General features: G+C 48.9%; 1 protein-coding gene and 1 long non-coding RNA gene across 2 annotated transcripts in view; both read left to right on the top strand.

The window, feature by feature from the left end:
- The first annotated feature begins 583 nt into the window (after positions 1 to 583).
- On the top strand, positions 584 to 916 carry LOC136933764 (uncharacterized). The gene is made up of 3 exons (XR_010874834.1): positions 584 to 621; positions 752 to 787; positions 893 to 916. It is a non-coding gene; the product is annotated as an uncharacterized lncRNA (long non-coding RNA).
- Positions 917 to 3,721: 2,805 nt separating this feature from the next.
- The window catches only part of LOC136933316 (cell adhesion molecule DSCAML1-like), a 20,087-nt gene continuing 6,820 nt past the window's right edge, over positions 3,722 to 16,988 (top strand). The window contains 4 exon segments of the mRNA XM_067228634.1: positions 3,722 to 3,884; positions 12,305 to 12,520; positions 12,523 to 12,624; positions 15,045 to 15,191. Coding sequence (XP_067084735.1) covers positions 3,842 to 3,884; positions 12,305 to 12,520; positions 12,523 to 12,624; positions 15,045 to 15,191 — 508 coding nt within the window. The 5' untranslated portion in view covers positions 3,722 to 3,841.

Here is a 16,988-nt window from a genome sequence, read left to right as displayed (position 1 = left end):
ACCAACCACGCTGTCTGCTGAGAGAATCATTTCAACCTTGGGCACCTTTACAGTAAGCAGTTTAACTGTGAACCAAGCGGAAACATCGTTTTGTTCTCTTATCTTCATCACAACTTTACAACACCATTGATCCCATCCCCGCAAACATGATCCGGATAACTGAATTCAAATTCAAACCATTTTCTTGTTTGTCGGATATACAGCTGTTGTTCATGTTCTCACACAATCCCCATTCCCTCCTTGTTTTAGTCAACGTACTGATAAACTGTACTTAAACTTCCTCACTGTGTAGAAGGCATGTTGTCAGAAGCTCATGTTCAAATAGTCAAATAGGGAAGGCATACTTCTGGCTCTCTGTTTCTCTATGTCAGTTGATTCATTCTATTGAAGGAGTAGCAATCTTTTAACAGCCATGTGGATTGTTCCCACTTGGATTTGATGACATTGACTGATGATTGCCAGGGAACACACTGTAATACATTGTAGATTAGTGTGTGTGTGTGTGTTTGGATAGTGTGGGCAGGGTTAAGTTTTGTCTAAGCATCTCCCTTCAAGCAGGCAGCTCCTGACCTCATTCAAACTGCGGCTCTCAACACAGACAGATGTACAACATGGGCGGAGGTAAGACTTCTCAATCTATGAATGCTCTACCACACAAGTTTCCACCAACACTTCAAAATACCACAGGAAGGATAACGTTGTTGTCATTCCTTTTGATATCCTTTCCCTTTATTTTGTCTCCACAATTCAGACACACCAGACCCTGTGGACTCCGACTTCAACTACAGTATGTGACTCAAACCTAGCCTGGTGTCAAAGACAACACGTGTGCTTGGATTAGTAATTGGTTCTGTCCTAAACGGTTGTCTTTGCTATTTATTTCTCCTATCAGACTATTATTTAATTCGAAAAGGAGGACTCATCTTCGCTGGCGTGCTCTTTTTGGTGGGAATTGCTATACTTTTCAGTAAGTTTTGCCATCCTGCTCACAAACGCCTGCTGACAAAATTGAGTCTTCGTGGGTTATCTTCCAATCTTCCGACGATTGTGGCGACATTGCTGCTACTGCAAGGGGTGGCAATGTGTTTATGTTCAGTGTAATGGGTGGTGGTTTAATGAACAATTGTTAGGAACGTGTGCTTTTGTAAACATGACTAAGCTCAAGTGTTGTGGATGTGACTGTGTGAGGAAACAGAGCTATTCATTTGACTGTGCTGTGTATTTTGTGCCGCAGGTAAGAAGCTGAACTGTGGGGCAAATCGGAAAGCAAAGTAAGTAAACATCAAATGCATCCCACACTATTACGTTTCACAAACTATTTAGGTACAGAACTATGTCCATATGGGAAGTCCTCTGTGAAGTCCTCTGTCACATAGCTTTGAAAATACTTTACAAATACATTTAGATTTGACATTGTACTTATTATGAAACTAATAATTCACCGCAAAGTAACACACCTTAATCCTCTGTGGTCCAATGGTTTGTCTCGTGCTTCGTCTACAGGCCTGTGAGCACTGAGAAATGAGTCACAACGACAGATCAGCGGACACCCTTCTACTACCCAGAGGTTGGACAGCGAGGAATGGATGGATGCTCCAATTAGCATAGGTTTTCTGTACATGTTACATAAAAACAACCATAACAACTTCGTGACATAGCCTGGTCTGTCGTCGTGTGAAGTAGGATGCCCTTGCTCACCACTGTAACGATGTAGTTAGAAGGCAAACGGAGAATCCGTGTCTAGAATGTGGCTGTTCAGTTTGTGACCCGACTCCTGTTAATAAAACTGTTGTTCTATACTTGTGCTCATTTGGCGGGAAATTTATTCAGGTTGACCACGATTTGGATGGTAGCCTACGGCATTATCGGCGACGACCTCGTCACCTGTGCCTGCCGTCCTGCAACCTTCTCAACCGCTCACTGCTCACAATAAGTAATACATGATTTGTATGATTTCTTTCGACCAGGGGGTGGCAGCAAACACTTAGCAAATGGCTCTCGAGGCGCGGGTTCCACCCCCAGTCCAATGGTTCAAGACAGGACGCTGACATGCTGAGACAAGTTGAGGCGCGCATCGGGCAAGTAGGGACAAGTTGATGCTGAAGTAAAAAAAATGTTTTTGCAATCCTTTTGGGTGGTCGGTTTGGAAACGGTTGTGTTTTGGATTGGATTTTGAGCAACATAGGTGTTATGTTTCTACACAATAGGTAGCTGTTCCGTAGGCAATGTAAACAGGCCTCTCAATAATCGATCAATGTGTTAAAGGAAGCGTTGTCAAGTTTGACAAACATTTCTCCCATATCGAATTGACCCAGGCCTATGTAGCCCAAATGCAACGAAAAACATTCCAAATGAATGAGACACGTCAGTTGTGCATGCATATTTGACATGTATTTTCAAAACAAGATGTGAACGTATACCCACACAGTGGTTTTGTTGTAGGCAACAGGTTATCTCATGGAATAGGGCCCGCAATGAGGGGTTCCAAAGTGTTTAAAGTCAGGTGACTTCACAAATTCGGCGAGGGCAAATAAACAGAGAGGTTAGTTGAGTTAACTGCATCCCCTGTCAATTCGGTGGGAGACCAGGTCAATGCTCAGTCAGGCTTGCAGGCTACTAGAATGATGTGGAGAGAAGAAAGAGAATGTTTTAAACAGGTCAGTGTACGGATGCACACTTGTGGTGCCGACAGGTTTCTGGGACAGGTTGACAAAGCACATTCATCAGCGAGGCTGCTCTGTCCTGGACTAATTATTCTTGAGTAAATAAGTCATCATGGATGAGTCAGAAGCGGATGACAAAACACACAAACTGTCTTGCAAGTTTCGCTTACAAGTTGTAGGCGACTATAAACGCACACACCCATTGTGTTATTGGCGTGAAAGTTGCATATTCCACCAAGTTCTTCAGCAATCTGAAAATCCATAACAAAACAAATCAGTGTGTGCTCCTCTAAATTTTTTATCCTATTCTGAGTGCATGTGCGCAGTTTGAAAAGTATTTTTGAACCGCAATCATTTACAAGTCGTCTGTTCGTATAAGTAGTAGCATGTGCTCACGTAGGCCTAATTGCTAATAATTAGGTGCATCAATATCAAAGAAGTTCGCTGCCATTCAAGGTTTCGGAACGTGAGGAAGATTTGACCTTTTTTAGTACAAAACTAATATTCTCTGGTTGGAACCTCTATCCTTGTGTGGGTGTATTTGTGTGTGCATGTACGCGCGTGCGGCTGTGTGTGTGTGTTCTGTGTGTCTGTCATCACGCCGCTAAGTGCATGGCTCTGTTGCTGCGGAGGAAATAACGTTTATGTCAATGCATATTGAGAGTCAGTTATACCACGCTTGAGCCCAATCAAAGTCATGACTCATAAAGCGAATTTGGATTAAGTAAAGAAGAGTCTCCGAATAGCTATCCATTGCGCAAAGGACAAATGTAGTTAGCAAGTCGTTTTTACAGAGGTGGGCACGCTCACCTGTGTGGCAAGCCCAAAACTCCACCTGTCTGCACCCGAGCATATCCATATGGGAACAAATGGAATGACCGCTGCTAAACTCATCTCGATCAGTGTTGAGCTCTCGCTGTGGCGCATCGTTCGGCGGCGTTTCATTAGAGTACGGAGGGAGGGTTTCTATGCATGGTAGCGACATCGGGAGGAGGGTGCATGGGCGGGGCTCAGGCAGTTCTCATTTCCCCGCGATGGTTAGCGGGGCAGCAGGGCTGGAGAGTCCGCCGGGGAGCCTAGTCGCCAGTCCAGCACGGAGACTCGCCTGGCCAAACACTGCGCCGCACGTTCGCCAGGATTGCCAAACATTCCTGAAAAATATACCTGCTATTTATGGCATGTGGCTTGTAACTTTACTCCTGCTGTACTCTCTCCAAGAAGGTAATACAATGGCTTTATAATTTATTTCCTTTATATTTCGCTTATCTACAGTGCCTGAGTTATTGCAGTTTGAGCAAGAGTATTGTAGTATTGTAATCATTGGCAGCAGAATCTAAGTTGTTAAGAAATTCGGTGGGGATGGCCATGTAATTGTATTGATCTATTATTGGAAGCCATGGAATTAGGAGTTTGCCAAACGAATCAGCCTACTTTTAAAAATGTAATTGTGTCAGCAAAGTGTAGGTAGTAACTAAATGGTTATTTGTTTTTAACGTGTGAAGTTCATTTTCTTTTTCGATTGCTATGTGGTCGTGTGCACCAGTCCGTGGTGCCGCAGATGGTGCAGATAGCACGGTTTGTTTTCGCATTATACTAAGGAGAATTATGAATATGTAAAATGGCTGGATAGAGGGAACGGTGTCGAAGACAGGGAAATGGAAACATGTTTTGAACGCCTGAATCGATCACTTTATGATGCTGAAAAACTTATGTTGGCCGAAAAGTTATTTCTTGTTATGAGTGGAGAATATTATTTGATGGTCCTTTCACGTTTTTCGATTGTTTTTTTGGGGGGCCAGCAGTGATTGTGTGCGCTTCGTTGGTGTGGTTTTGTGGGTCCGTATATATGGTTGTGTTTGAGCGCTGGCTGAAAGCTCCGGCGCATCATTCTGAAGGGGGGCTCTTGTGATTTTTGGGAGGTAATCTTCAGAAGATTTTTGGCAAGACTCTGCAGCTGACGAGTCGTTGCCATGTGTGAAATAAAGGCCCCCTTTCACCTAAATGATGAGAGCAATTAGGCCTCTTCCCACAATGAATAAACAATTACATATTTTAAGAATTGTTATTTATTCAGATGCATTTGCATTTAATTCTGGTGATTTAATTTGTCTTCAATATATTGCATTGTGTTTTCGAAAGAAATGAAATCCTGATATTTCAAAGGCTTGTTCAATATGGCAGCAAATCCCCGACCCTATTACCAAGTTGATCTCTCCTGCTATTACAGTGTATTATAATAATCCTGAACAAATCTGCGTTGAAAATAATACAGAAACTCAACAGCATTTCTACATCCAGGCCTTCTCATAACCCTTTGTTTATTCGGCCTGTTTAGAGTGATGCATGTAAGGTTATGAATGACGATTTCATAAATGGCACAGGCCTGGAACAATACCTAGATGTGGTTATCAAAATGACATGAAGAATTCGGCAAGGTTTGCAGATATGAATGTAAAATGCCTTTGTTTGTCAGACAACATTTTTGCTTTTCGTTTCTATCTCTTGATGTTGGAGTTGAGAATACGGCACAGTTTGCAAATTATAGTTGATATTTTGTTTTTATATCTCATACATCTGAGGTCCTTTTAAAGTCTTATCCGCACAATTACCGAATATCATTAAAACCTTTATATATATACGATTTCAGTTTAGCATTCGAGTGGTCCCTTTAAATGTATAATTTGATCTATTTTAGTTGACGAAATTAGATACCCCAGGTGCGTGGGTACATATGGACAAGCCCAGGCGTGTTTCCCACTAATAGCGCACCTGAACCCAGGGTGCTCTGTGTGTGTGTGTGTGTGTGTGTGTGTGTGTGTGCGTGTGTGTGAATGTGTGTGGTTGTGTGTGTTTGTGCGTGTGTGTGTGTGGGCGCACGCGGGGAGGGGAGGGGGAGTATATGGAAGCCATTGGAAGGGGACACCCCCGTTGGTCTGTTGTCACAAATTGGGATTTAGTTCATTTCAGTGACAGTCAATAGCCTATGATTTATGAAGTAGCTTCACACAATATAGCCTACTTAAAACCTATGATTTATATAAATAATAAGCTATATGTCTGACAGAAATGTGTTTTTACACAATATAGGCTATGCCTAGACTTAAACGCAAAATTCAATAGGCTCATAATTGCCCAATTACAAAAAAGGAGAAAAAACCAGTGGGGCCCTTAAACCATTTCTAGATGGCAATTATTGAGAAAGATATGCTAATTAATAGGCCTGTTGTTTTTTTTTTCAATCTTTAGGCCTATATTATGGAACCGCACCTTACGGACTAACAAACTGAATTTCGTCTGTTTGCGAGGTCGCACATTCAAAAATAATTTGATTGGAATGTATTTCGATGTAAAATGTCTTTTAATTTTCTCAATATTCTTGTGCATATTGACCAAAACTAATGATAATGTTGCTTTATGTTTAAAATGTGTATGAAATTATTGAATTAGGCCAGGGTCAAGAGGCAAGTTAATATAAATGGAAGCATTCAAAAAATAAAATAAGCCTGGACCATTTTCCACCTTTTTACATACAACTGTAAAGATAGGCTTATACGCCCAATTTTGGGAGGGATCGTAATCAAATAGCACTCAACCTCCCTCTCCCCCCAACCACCCCGCACTCACACCTTTACCACCAAACTATCACCACGAAAACGTCCCCTGCCCTCCCTCCCTCCATCTCCTCCCTCGTAAAAAATAGAAATATGCTAAATTGTTCGCTCTCTTCGCTCTCCATTTTAGCCCAAATCCCCAGCTGCCTTCTCTTCTCAGCTGCACAATTAGCGTTGCGATCTGCAGTATCACCCAATGACAGAGCAGCAAACCGGGTCAAGGGCCAAAAGAGTACCAATGACTGCTCACAACGCTCGTCTCTATTTTTTACAATCGAATATATCCACAGATGTTCCTACAGTAGGCTACAGGGATATGCATTGGGCCTTATGATTTGCATCCAGGCCTGGACTACTTCTTGTATTGACTACTAAAGCTTCTCTTATGAATGTCGCTATTGTCGATGGTTCTAACAAGCCTATAGCCTACAGTTTTTTCCACAGTTAAAGCTATTTTAGAGGCATTTTCATACTAAAAAATATATTTATTTTTGACTGCTATATGGGCTTTAGTACACGATTTTAAATTTGATCTCAAATGTGTGACGTGTCCTAATTGTGGTAGGCTAATATCTTAAATCTAATAATCAGGTTTTCAAATTATTTGACGTGACAGACAGTGTTATGTTGATATTGTCGTACACGTCGCCATATTTTTCTTTGACCCCCAAAAACTTTTTCACTGCAGTTGATTGCAAATCGATTTGTGAAGTGTAAACCATTGGGCATGGTCTGTGTTCCACTTAGTGACGTCCGTAATCAGAATGAGGGTCCGTTATTATTTGGTGTGGTGTTAACGCCTTGGTAAAACATCCTTGGCGCTCGGTGCTGGTATAGGAGTGGCGCGTTGCAGTGGTGGCAAGCAAATGAGAGCGCAAAGCAATCGGGGCACCTCAGCTTACGGTTCCCCAACGAAGGAGCTCCACGCCCCACCGATAGGATGTCACACCTCGCTGCCATGTCTGCTAACGGACCTTCCTGTGTCGCCATCTCCTCTTTGAATTAGTTAATGGGCTAGTGATAAATCTCGAAAATGCAAAGCAGGGAGAATAACTCAACTGAAACCGTCAACCACAAAACAATTATTTATAGAACAGAAAACGCCACGCGAAACCTGTCAGCGCCTGGATTTTTGAACGTGCGTTAGGAGAACCGGTAGCTCAGGTGCGCAAAATTGAGCAGCGTTACCATCGTCTCTCCCCTTGAGTCTTCAGTTTCCTATTTTGGTTAGCTAGCCTACATGTAGTCAAAATGTACAAACATGGCAAGCAGGTGGTTGTTTTTGTCGAAAGTATTCTCTCTCTCTCTTTCCTCCCTCCCTCCCTCCATCCCTGCCTCCCTCCCTCCATCTCACTGCACACTCTCCCCCTCCCTCTCTCTGGCTCATCACTGGGCAGAATTAAAGGTTGGGGGAGGGGCGTTTTTTTTAATGCAGACTGAACTGGGACTTGTGATCCACAGATTTGATATTCACATTAAGGGAGAAAACTGGCTGCTTTGATGTGAGGGGAGAGCGGGCCTCGCGGGACTGCTGAAGTAGCACACTTTTTCACTGACGCAGCACGGGCCGGGGGGTAGGGGTGGGGGGTGGAAGGTGGGGGGCGTTGGGGGGGGGGGGTGTTAAGGGATTGGGGGGCAGAGTGTACAGAATGAAGGGGTGGGACGACTCAAAGCCCTTCCTTGATAAGACGTAACCTCAATAACCCACCCCCCACACACACACACACACACGCACCCTCACACACCAAGCACCTACTTATTCAAGACCCCCCCCCCCCCCCCCCCCGAGGATTATGCATTAGCTTACACCTAACCCACTCTCTCCCCTTTCCCGGTGCAGTTTGTCTGTTTGTGCCCCACCGTTCCCTCCCTCCCTCTCTCCCCCGCGCGCCCTCGCTCGGTGCACACGCGGGGGGGGGGGGGGACACGAACGCCTCGCCGTTTTTTGGGGGGGAGAGCACTTGGGCACAGACGCCAAAACACGAAGGCTTGAAACGCCTCCCGTCGAGACGACACTTCCAGGATCCGAGCTAGCGTAGGGAAAGGTGAGCGATGGATATATTGGGGAGGGGGGGGGGGGGGAATGGAATCAAGCTCAGGGAGGAAGGGGAGGAGAGGAGCAGGAGCAACACACTGGAAACAAGAGTTTCAGTCTGGCTGAAAATGATCCTACATCTGTCTCCATGGGAAGAGGAGCTCCATGATGTGTGACAGAGAGAGAGAGAGAGAGAGAGAGAGAGGGAGAGAGGGGGAGAGAGGGGGGGAGAGAGTGAGGGGGAGAGAGGGGGGGAGAGAGAGAGGGGGGGAGAGAGAGGGGGGGGGGAGAGAGAGGGAGAGGGGGGGGAAAAGAGAGATAGGGAAAGAGAGAGAGGGGGGGGAAGAGAGAGAGGGAGAGAGGGGGGGAGAGAGAGAGAGGGGGGGAGAGAGAGAGAGGGAGAGAAGGGGGGAGAGAGAGAGAGAGAGAGAGAGGGAGAGAGAGAGTGAGAGAGAGAAGGAGAGAGAGGGGGAGAGAGAGAGAGAGAGGGAGAGAGAGAGAGAGAGAGAGGGGGAGAGAGAGAGAGGGGGGGGGGAGAGAGAGAGAGAGAGGGGGGGAGAGAGACGTGGGCGGGGTGGTGGGGGGGATAGAGAGAGAACGAGAGGTACAGAGAGAGAGAGAGAAAGAGAGAGAGAGAGCGAGCACTGATGTGTGTGCACACGAGTGGAGGGGTTCAAGAGAGGGAGCGAGAGCGAGACAGCGAAAGAGAGGAAGTGTTCCGCGTTCGGTTGGATGCAGGGAGCGCTGGGTGTGAGAATGTGTATTTCGGGGGGGTGGGGGGGGGAGGCGCTGGCATTTGTTTACTTGCTCATCTGTGTGTGCACCGTGTTTTACACACAGTATGGGTGCGTGTGTGTACGTGTGTGTGTGTGAGAGTGTGAGATTGAGAGAGAGGGCTAGAGAGAGAAGGGTAGAGAGAGAGAGGTAGAAAGAGAGAGAGAGGGGCAGAGAGAGAGAGGGGTAGAGAGAGAGAGAGAGAGAGAGAGAGAGAGAGAGAGAGAAGGGTAGAGAGAGAGAGGTAGAAAGAGAGAGAGAGGGGCAGAGAGAGAGAGAGAGGGGTAGAGAGATAGAGAGAGAGAAGGGTAGAGAGAGAGAGGTAGAAAGAGAGAGAGAGAGGGGCAGAGAGAGAGAGAGAGAGGGGTAGAGAGAGAGGGGTAGAGAGAGAGGGGTAGAGAGGGGTAGAGAGAGAGAGGGGTAGAGAGAGAGAGGGGTAGAGAGAGAGAGGGGTAGAGAGAGAGAGGTAGAGAGGGAAAAGAAAGCCGGCGCGTGGTGCGCGCCCGCGTCCCGTCCCCCCCCGCGCGCGCTGGAAAGACGTAGACCAGCTGCATTATGCATAATGAAGTCTTGCATAGGCAATGGCCGCTGCCTCTCTCTCTCTCTCTCTCTCCCTCTCTCTCTCTGCCATCCATATTCATGCCTCGTCCTCCAGCAGCCTGCATAAAATAGTAGCTCAGTGTGCACTCTGGCTGGCAGCCTTGGCTCAGTCTCCACAACACCATCAGTAGGCACCGCTGCAGCCGTAGCGAAAACACCTCGCCACGGCCGAGGACGTCGTCGCGTTTCACTTTTTCGGGGCGGAGTCGTCGCCGGCCCGAACCGGCGGGGGGGCTCGTTGTGTCCTTATTGGGTTGTGGAGGCCGGGGGTCGAGGGCACGCTCGGCTGATTGTTCCCCCCTTGTGTCTTCTGTCCCTGTAGGTGGTTCGGGGTCGACACGGGTTTCAGGTCAGCTGGGGTCTCTGTGGAGCTGGGCTTTGGTTTTTCTGGAGTTCGGTGGTTTTGATACTGTCCTACTGGGTTGCAAAAAAAACAACCTCAAGCGCTGGACTGACTTGAGTCAGTTGTTCTGTAACAGATTCCTCAAAATGGTGGTTTCTGTTCACGCCTCTCTGTCGGTTTGTTTCTTCCCTCTTCCTTGAGTTATGTTCCCAGGCCTCACATAATGCATATACATGTCAGACTCAGGTTTAGACTTTTGTTGTTGTGTCTTTTTTTAGCATTTTGAGCTTTCACATGTCTGCTGCCTCCATGGCAACCCATCTGTCTCCTCCCAGTGTGTGTGTGTGTGTGTGTGTGTGAGTGTGTGTGTGTGCGTGTGTGTGTGCGTGTGTGTGCGTGTGTGTGTGTATCTCCTAAGAGCTGCAGCGTGTGCCCGTGCGTGTGTGTGGAGTGCTCGTCTGTCTCCGACAGCCTTTGAGTGGTACGAGTTTGCCCTGATCCCCTCTCTATCCCACTCCCCACTCCAGCCCCAGGGCCCTAATCTAGGAGGGGTGGCGGTGGCGGTAGTGGAGAAGGTCCTACTGCCCAGCCCCCCCTAAGCTCTCAGGGTGACCCCAGCTTGCACAGCCCCCCCCCCCTCCACCCCCCCCCCCCCATTTTAGTCCAGTCTCCCCCCATTGGGAGATTATAGATATTGCAATCTTTAATATGAGCTTTATGCTCAGGGACCATTATCAGTAATCTGCCGAGGGGCGGGCATGCGGAGGGGAGGGTGGGGGGGGTTGCCTGACCTCGATTTGACAGCCCACCACAGGAACGGACACGCTTCATATTTACCATCTGTAGCACGCTGCCTATCTCCCATCAATCTGCAACCGGGGGAGGAGGGGGGGGGGGGGGGCAATGGGTGCAGCGCCGTGTTGAAAGGGTCGCGGCATTATTGACTAGCCCTTAGGACGGATTACTCAGAGGAGCCCTTTCTGAGATCCAGGCGAGCCGGGGCGCGTCAGGGGTTAATGTGCAGCCTCTGTCCGTGGTGCTGATCCCGTGTGGCGAGGGGCGGTTTGCCGGGCCTGCGGTCGATCCTTTTCCCTCGCTCTCTCTCTGTCGACGTTCGACGTCGACGGCTCCTTGACAGACTGTCCTGCGCCCCTCTGAAACCTGTGACAGCGTGGTACTGAGGGTCTGCAGGCAGGACAGTGGGATTAAGAGGGCCTAGAAGAGAATCTGGAGTCTAGCTAATGTGGAGCTACGTGTGAATGAACCCCTCCGAAAGCTCGAATTTTCATATATCGGTGTAAAAAAGGTGTTTGAAAGTTGTGTTGTTTGAGGTGAAGCCTAAGTTTCATTTCAGGGGTTCCATATGGGTGCCGATCTTTGAGGATTGTGCGTGTTAAATTTATTTGAGGGGGGTGGGTGGGGGGGGGGGGGGGGGTGTGAAGGTATGGTTTTTTGCGACCACATCTGTTCATCCATAACAGAGCCCTTTCTCTCACGTAATCTTTCCCTTCTTGACCCTGAATTCCGGGGGATCTCCCACTCTCTCTCTCCCTCTTTCTCTCTCCCTACTGCCTGTCTGTCCCTAATCTGAACACCCAGGAGGAACACTCCTGGTGTGTGTGTATGTGTGTGTGTGTGTGTGTGTATGCGTGTGTGTGTTAAATATGAAAGGAGATTAAACAGACTTAACTCTCTGCGTCTGGCATAGAAATTCCAATCACATAACCTATCTGTGCGTTTTCTGTCTCTGCAAGTGTGTGTGTGTTTGTGTGTGTATTAGGGAGTGTGTATGTGTGTGTGTAGAGGTAGGAGGCTCCTCCTCCTCCACCCACCGAACACACCACAGGCTTTAGCCCAAATCCCAGGCTTTCTGCATCACATGACTGATGTTTGCAGCTGGACATTTGACATACATTTGTTATGATTATTTTGTTACATATTTGAAGGGCATTGCTTTTCTCCTCCATCTTTTGTTGTTGTGAGCCCACAATATATTGCATAGCCGCTACTTTTGATCTAATTCATGTTTTGAATCACCATCTGGTCAATATTATAGATATGTGTTAGTATTCTGACTTCAGAATGCCACATGTTCACTATTCCACTGTTTGTCCTGAACTCCCTTGCTGACCTGTACTGTATCATCTACCTCTGGCCCTTGGTAACAGTCAAGTCTCTCTCTCTCTCTCTCTCGCTCTCTCTCTCTCTCTCTCTCTCTTTCTCTCTCTCTCTCTCTCTCCCCCTCTCTCTCCCCCTCTCTCCGTCTGGCCCCCTCCAGTACACAGCGAGGATGTGGGCTCCACCAGGCTGTACTTTGTGAACGCGTCCCTCCAGAGGGTGACCTACTCCAGCTCCGTGGGGGTGTCCCTGCCCTGCCCCGCGGGCGGCACCCCCACCGCCATCCTGCGCTGGTACCTGGCCACCGGCGACGACATCTACGACGTGCCCCACATCCGCCACGTGCACGCCAACGGCAGCCTCCAGCTCTACCCCTTCTCCCCTCCGCCTTCAACAGCTACATCCACGACAACGACTACTTCTGCACTGCCGAGAACCAGGCCGGCAAGATCCGGAGCCCCAACATCCGCGTCAAAGCTGGTGAGCGTGTGTGTGGGGGGGGGGGGTGTAGAGGGCCACAGAGGAGATTAGGGGGAGAAAATAAACGTGCGAGGTGAGGGGTAAGTACAAGATGGAAATACTGGATCGGAGGATTTTGTGAGTGAAGAGGGGGGGATGTGGTAAAATACATTAAAAAAAATGTCAAGACTGTCTCTCACAGGGGAGCCCTGCAGTTGCAAAGGATCGAGTTGGATTGTTGGTTGTGAGAGAATTGAGGAACAGGCAAACAGGGAAGAGAGATGAAGGGGAGCACAGACAAGAGGGGAAATTAAGGGAGCTCAGGAGAAAAGGGGATGGATGGAGAAGAGTGGGGTGGGGGGGGGGGGGGGAAGGGGAAAGTTTCCAAAAGAAAAATGAAGGCCAGTGATTGGCAGCTGCCAGAACACTAGCTACTCAAAAAGGCACCTGGCCTAAAATAGCCCGTCCCAGAGCTTGGCTGACCTAGAACACGGTCTACTGAGAACATCTGTAGCACAGAGGACCCTCTGGCATCGCCTACCCCACACCCTGACTAACTGGACCGGAGTTCCACTGCAATACCAGAAACCGCCACACAAAACTACACTTCCCAGAACCAACCATTGAAACAGGAACTGTGTTTGGAAAGTCTGTTTTTAAGAGTCCACAAAGCCTGTTGCATGTCTTCAACCTACTGTTGTAACTCGACACTTACCCACACCATCCTCTTCAGCTAGGCTGACCTCTGTGGCCCAAACCCAGACAAACATCCGCACATGCCACCCCCTACACCTGTCAGTATCTATGCAGAAGTCACTGGTTGCTATGCTGGCCATGGAATCAGATTTGCGAAGCTCTCTCATCTTTTTCTGTCTTTTCTATCCGTGTTCTCTCTCTTTCTCTCCAAGGTTTCCTCTCTTCCCTGCTCCCCTCCTTCCTCTCTCGCTCCTCTGGTGCCATGCTAAATATAGCCGCAGCACACTTCTTTAATTATCTCTCATTATGAAATCTAATTGGTGCACTCCATTGATTAGTCTTCCTGCTGGTGCTTTAAGAAGGTGGATCTCTCATCAGATACCAGTGTGTTCTAGGATTAGTGAAGGATCTGCTAATGTTAGCTAAGGCGCTAGCCCCTACATAACCAGCCTAGCCCTGACCCTGGCCCTGGCCTAAGCGTGTGCCTGTTTCCGGTACATAAAGTAGTGGGTGTGGACCCCTGATGGTCAGTTAAAACTGGCCACATCTGGACCAAACCTTTTTGGAGCCATAAAAACGTTGTGTCAATCTTCATAAAAATGTACACAGACGACTTTGTCGTTTTGCCTCCCTCCCTCCCTCACCACCTCCCTCCCTCCCCCCGACCTGTCAGTCATCCACATCAGGGCAGACAGGCAGCCCCCCCCCCCCCCCCCCCTGTCAACATCTGTTTCCATATTCTGCCTCCCGACACTGACCAGCGCTAACACTCATACTCATACTAATACTAATACGAGCGCCGAGCCGCAGATTAGAGGCAGGGGCCCTGAGCCGCACGCCAGCAGGACGCTCGCTGCCTTCATTCCCTCGTGACCCGAAAGCCCCGCCCTGAGGAGACCGAGGATTAGCTCTCGACCAAACGTCCCCTTTGTCACCGGAGCGGCACCCCCTTTTTTTCTGGTTTTGTCGGGGAGTTCGGTTCGAGAGGTTCGGGTCAGGCGGGTGTGTGTGTGATCCCGGCGTGCTCGCCAAGTTGGGGATTCCAATCCTTAAACAGTCGAACTGAGGACTAGTAGAGCTACACTGTGCATGACTGTGTTATACTGCAGTATCAACCTAATGCTTCCAGTACTCCTCTGCTGTTACCAGGGAGGGGGGTTCCAAACCAGTTTCTTAGCAACCTTCAGACATGTCCTGGCTTCTCGTGATTTCACTAATGAGTTCCCTGCTCATTCAGGAGAGTGTAAAATATTGCATGAACATGCATGAACAGTGCGACGCTCCCTCATGGTTTAAAGAGAATGTGTTACGGAACGGCGCAGTAGCGGAGCTCTCGGTTTCCTCCTCACCAAGTTGTGTGCAAAACAATAGATTAGTGTCGGATGTTGGTGTCAAGCTAGCCAATCATTTCATGTTTATCCCCCTCAAAATGGGGTTGTACAGTTATGGGTGCAGACAGATATAGGATTAGTTCCAATAATAGACAACATTAAGATCTACAGTATGTCACAGTTTGCCCTTTTTTTGTAAAAAAAAAAACCCAAAACAAAACAAAAAAATACACTTACAAAACAATGAAACTCAACACAGATCTCACAGTATATCGTACTATAATATTATACTCTGGTATTACATAGCCGTATATCCTTGAAACTTTACATAAGTCCACGATGATCTGCTGCATTTATTTTTGGTGTTTCATATGGTGTTACCAAAAGATTGCTAACCTATGTGTGTGTGTGTAGTTTTCAGGGAACCTTACACAGTGCGGGTGGCAGACCAGCGCTCCATGCGGGGCAACGTGGCCGTGTTCAAGTGCCTCATCCCCACGGCCGTGCAGGAGTATGTGAGCGTGGTGTCCTGGGAGCGAGACACCGTCTCCATCATCCCAGGTAGGAGGGGCCACCAGCGACCTGGGACACCCCTGGGGGGTGGTATGGGGGTCATGTGTGTGCGTTTGTTGTTGTTGTCGTTGGAGTCATGACGCTCGCCGCTGTGCTGTGCGTGTTCCTTGACCGAGCCGTAACTCCCTGTTTGGACGTCTGCTCGCTGTTCTGGATCACTGAGTCAACTGACTCCCTCCCTCCCTCCCCCCCTTCCTCCCTCGCCTCCCTCCCTCCCTCGCCTCCTTCCCTCCCTCCCTCCCTCCCTCGCCTCCCTCCCTCCCTCCCTCCCTCCCTTGCCTCCCTCCCTCCCCACGCGGACCCTCCCTCCGCTTCCTCTTTCCTTCCCCGCCCTCCGTCACCATCCCCTTTCTTCGTCCTCCGTCTCCCCGTCTGGAATTGACGGACTCCATTGTTTGTCTCCCCGCTACTTATCTCTCTCTCCGTCTCCGAATCGTTATCCTAATTTAGATCCATGGCGGTTCTCCTTGACATGCCAAAAAAAAAAAAAAAAGGGACATCTTCCCAGGCTACCCTCTTCTGTCCCCCTTCTCCTCCGCTGGCCTCTCTCCATTGAATCTATTTCCATTCCCCTCCTCCTCCTCCTCCTCCTCTCCCTCCCCCTCCCCCCCCCCCCGTCTTGTCCTTGAAGAATACTGCCACAATTAGAGACACTGGATGTCAATAGAACCATGGCCTCACATTCGTCTTCATTAACCTCATTTGTGCATGTGTGTGCGCGCGCGCCCGCGCTCGCGTCTGCCTCGCGCGCGTGCGGATACGACAGCGCTCGAACGCACGCGCGTCCGCACGCGGATCGGCGTGGCGCGCCCGTACATATGGCGGGTCGATGATGACTGCTCGCCGTTGCACGAGTGAGAACAATGAGTTGGGGCGACGCTGCGATCTGAAGCGGGCGACAATAACAACCGGAAGGTGCAGAGGGGGGAGAGAGGAGAGGGGAAGAGCAAGAAGCAAAGAAAAGAAAAGCAAGCGGGGTAGTGGGGCAAGAACTGCCTCAGGACTCAGCAGATGGTGTTCTATATACATGCACAAGACACACACACACGCACACAAAGAGTGTGCAAGCGCTGAGTGTGCGAGACCCCTTTTGTCGCTGCCATCGAACGTAGCAAAGTGGATTTGATCCACGCCGTATTGGCGCGGCCTCTCTTTGACGGATACTCGTTCTGGAACAAGTGTCTGTGAGTCACAGTGCTGCTCTCTTGGAGTGTGTGCGTTTGTGTGTGTGTGTGTGGCGTCCACACGGCGCTGTGCTTGTCCACGCGACACAACACCGGACAGGATGTGCGTGCGTGGCACGGACTTTTGTTGTTTTGTTTGGTCGCTGTGCACACCGCCAAGTGGCTTCTGTGTGTGATTGGGGATATGTAGGTCGGCCGATGAGCAGCAAGTTTGAAAATCAGATGGCGAACATGGTGAAGCGCTCGCTGAACTCACACACTCCCCCCCCCCCCCCAGCACAGAGTTGGTAAACACAGCCCCCCCCCCCCTCCCCCCCCCCACAAACAGTAGCAGCGGCGAAAGCATTGCTTACCCTTCACCCTGGACCACCCCAATCAACAAAGGAGACAATGACCTAATCAAAATAACAGCACAGCAATACAGTAATCTCTCTGAAACACAACACATCTGCCATGCAAATCCATAATCTGCCCAGAGCACCATACAATCTGAACATTGCAATACTACACTCCCCCTCTCACTCCCTCTTTCTCTCTCTCTCTCTCTCCCTCTCTCTCTCTCTCTCTCTCTCTCTCTCTCTCTCTCTCTCTCTCTCACACA

The sequence above is a fragment of the Osmerus mordax genome, chromosome 25 (genome assembly GCF_038355195.1).
Source record: "Osmerus mordax isolate fOsmMor3 chromosome 25, fOsmMor3.pri, whole genome shotgun sequence".
Lineage (NCBI taxonomy): Eukaryota > Metazoa > Chordata > Actinopteri > Osmeriformes > Osmeridae > Osmerus > Osmerus mordax.
Note: the sequence above shows the minus strand (reverse complement) of the source record. Positions and strands in the feature narration are given on the sequence as shown.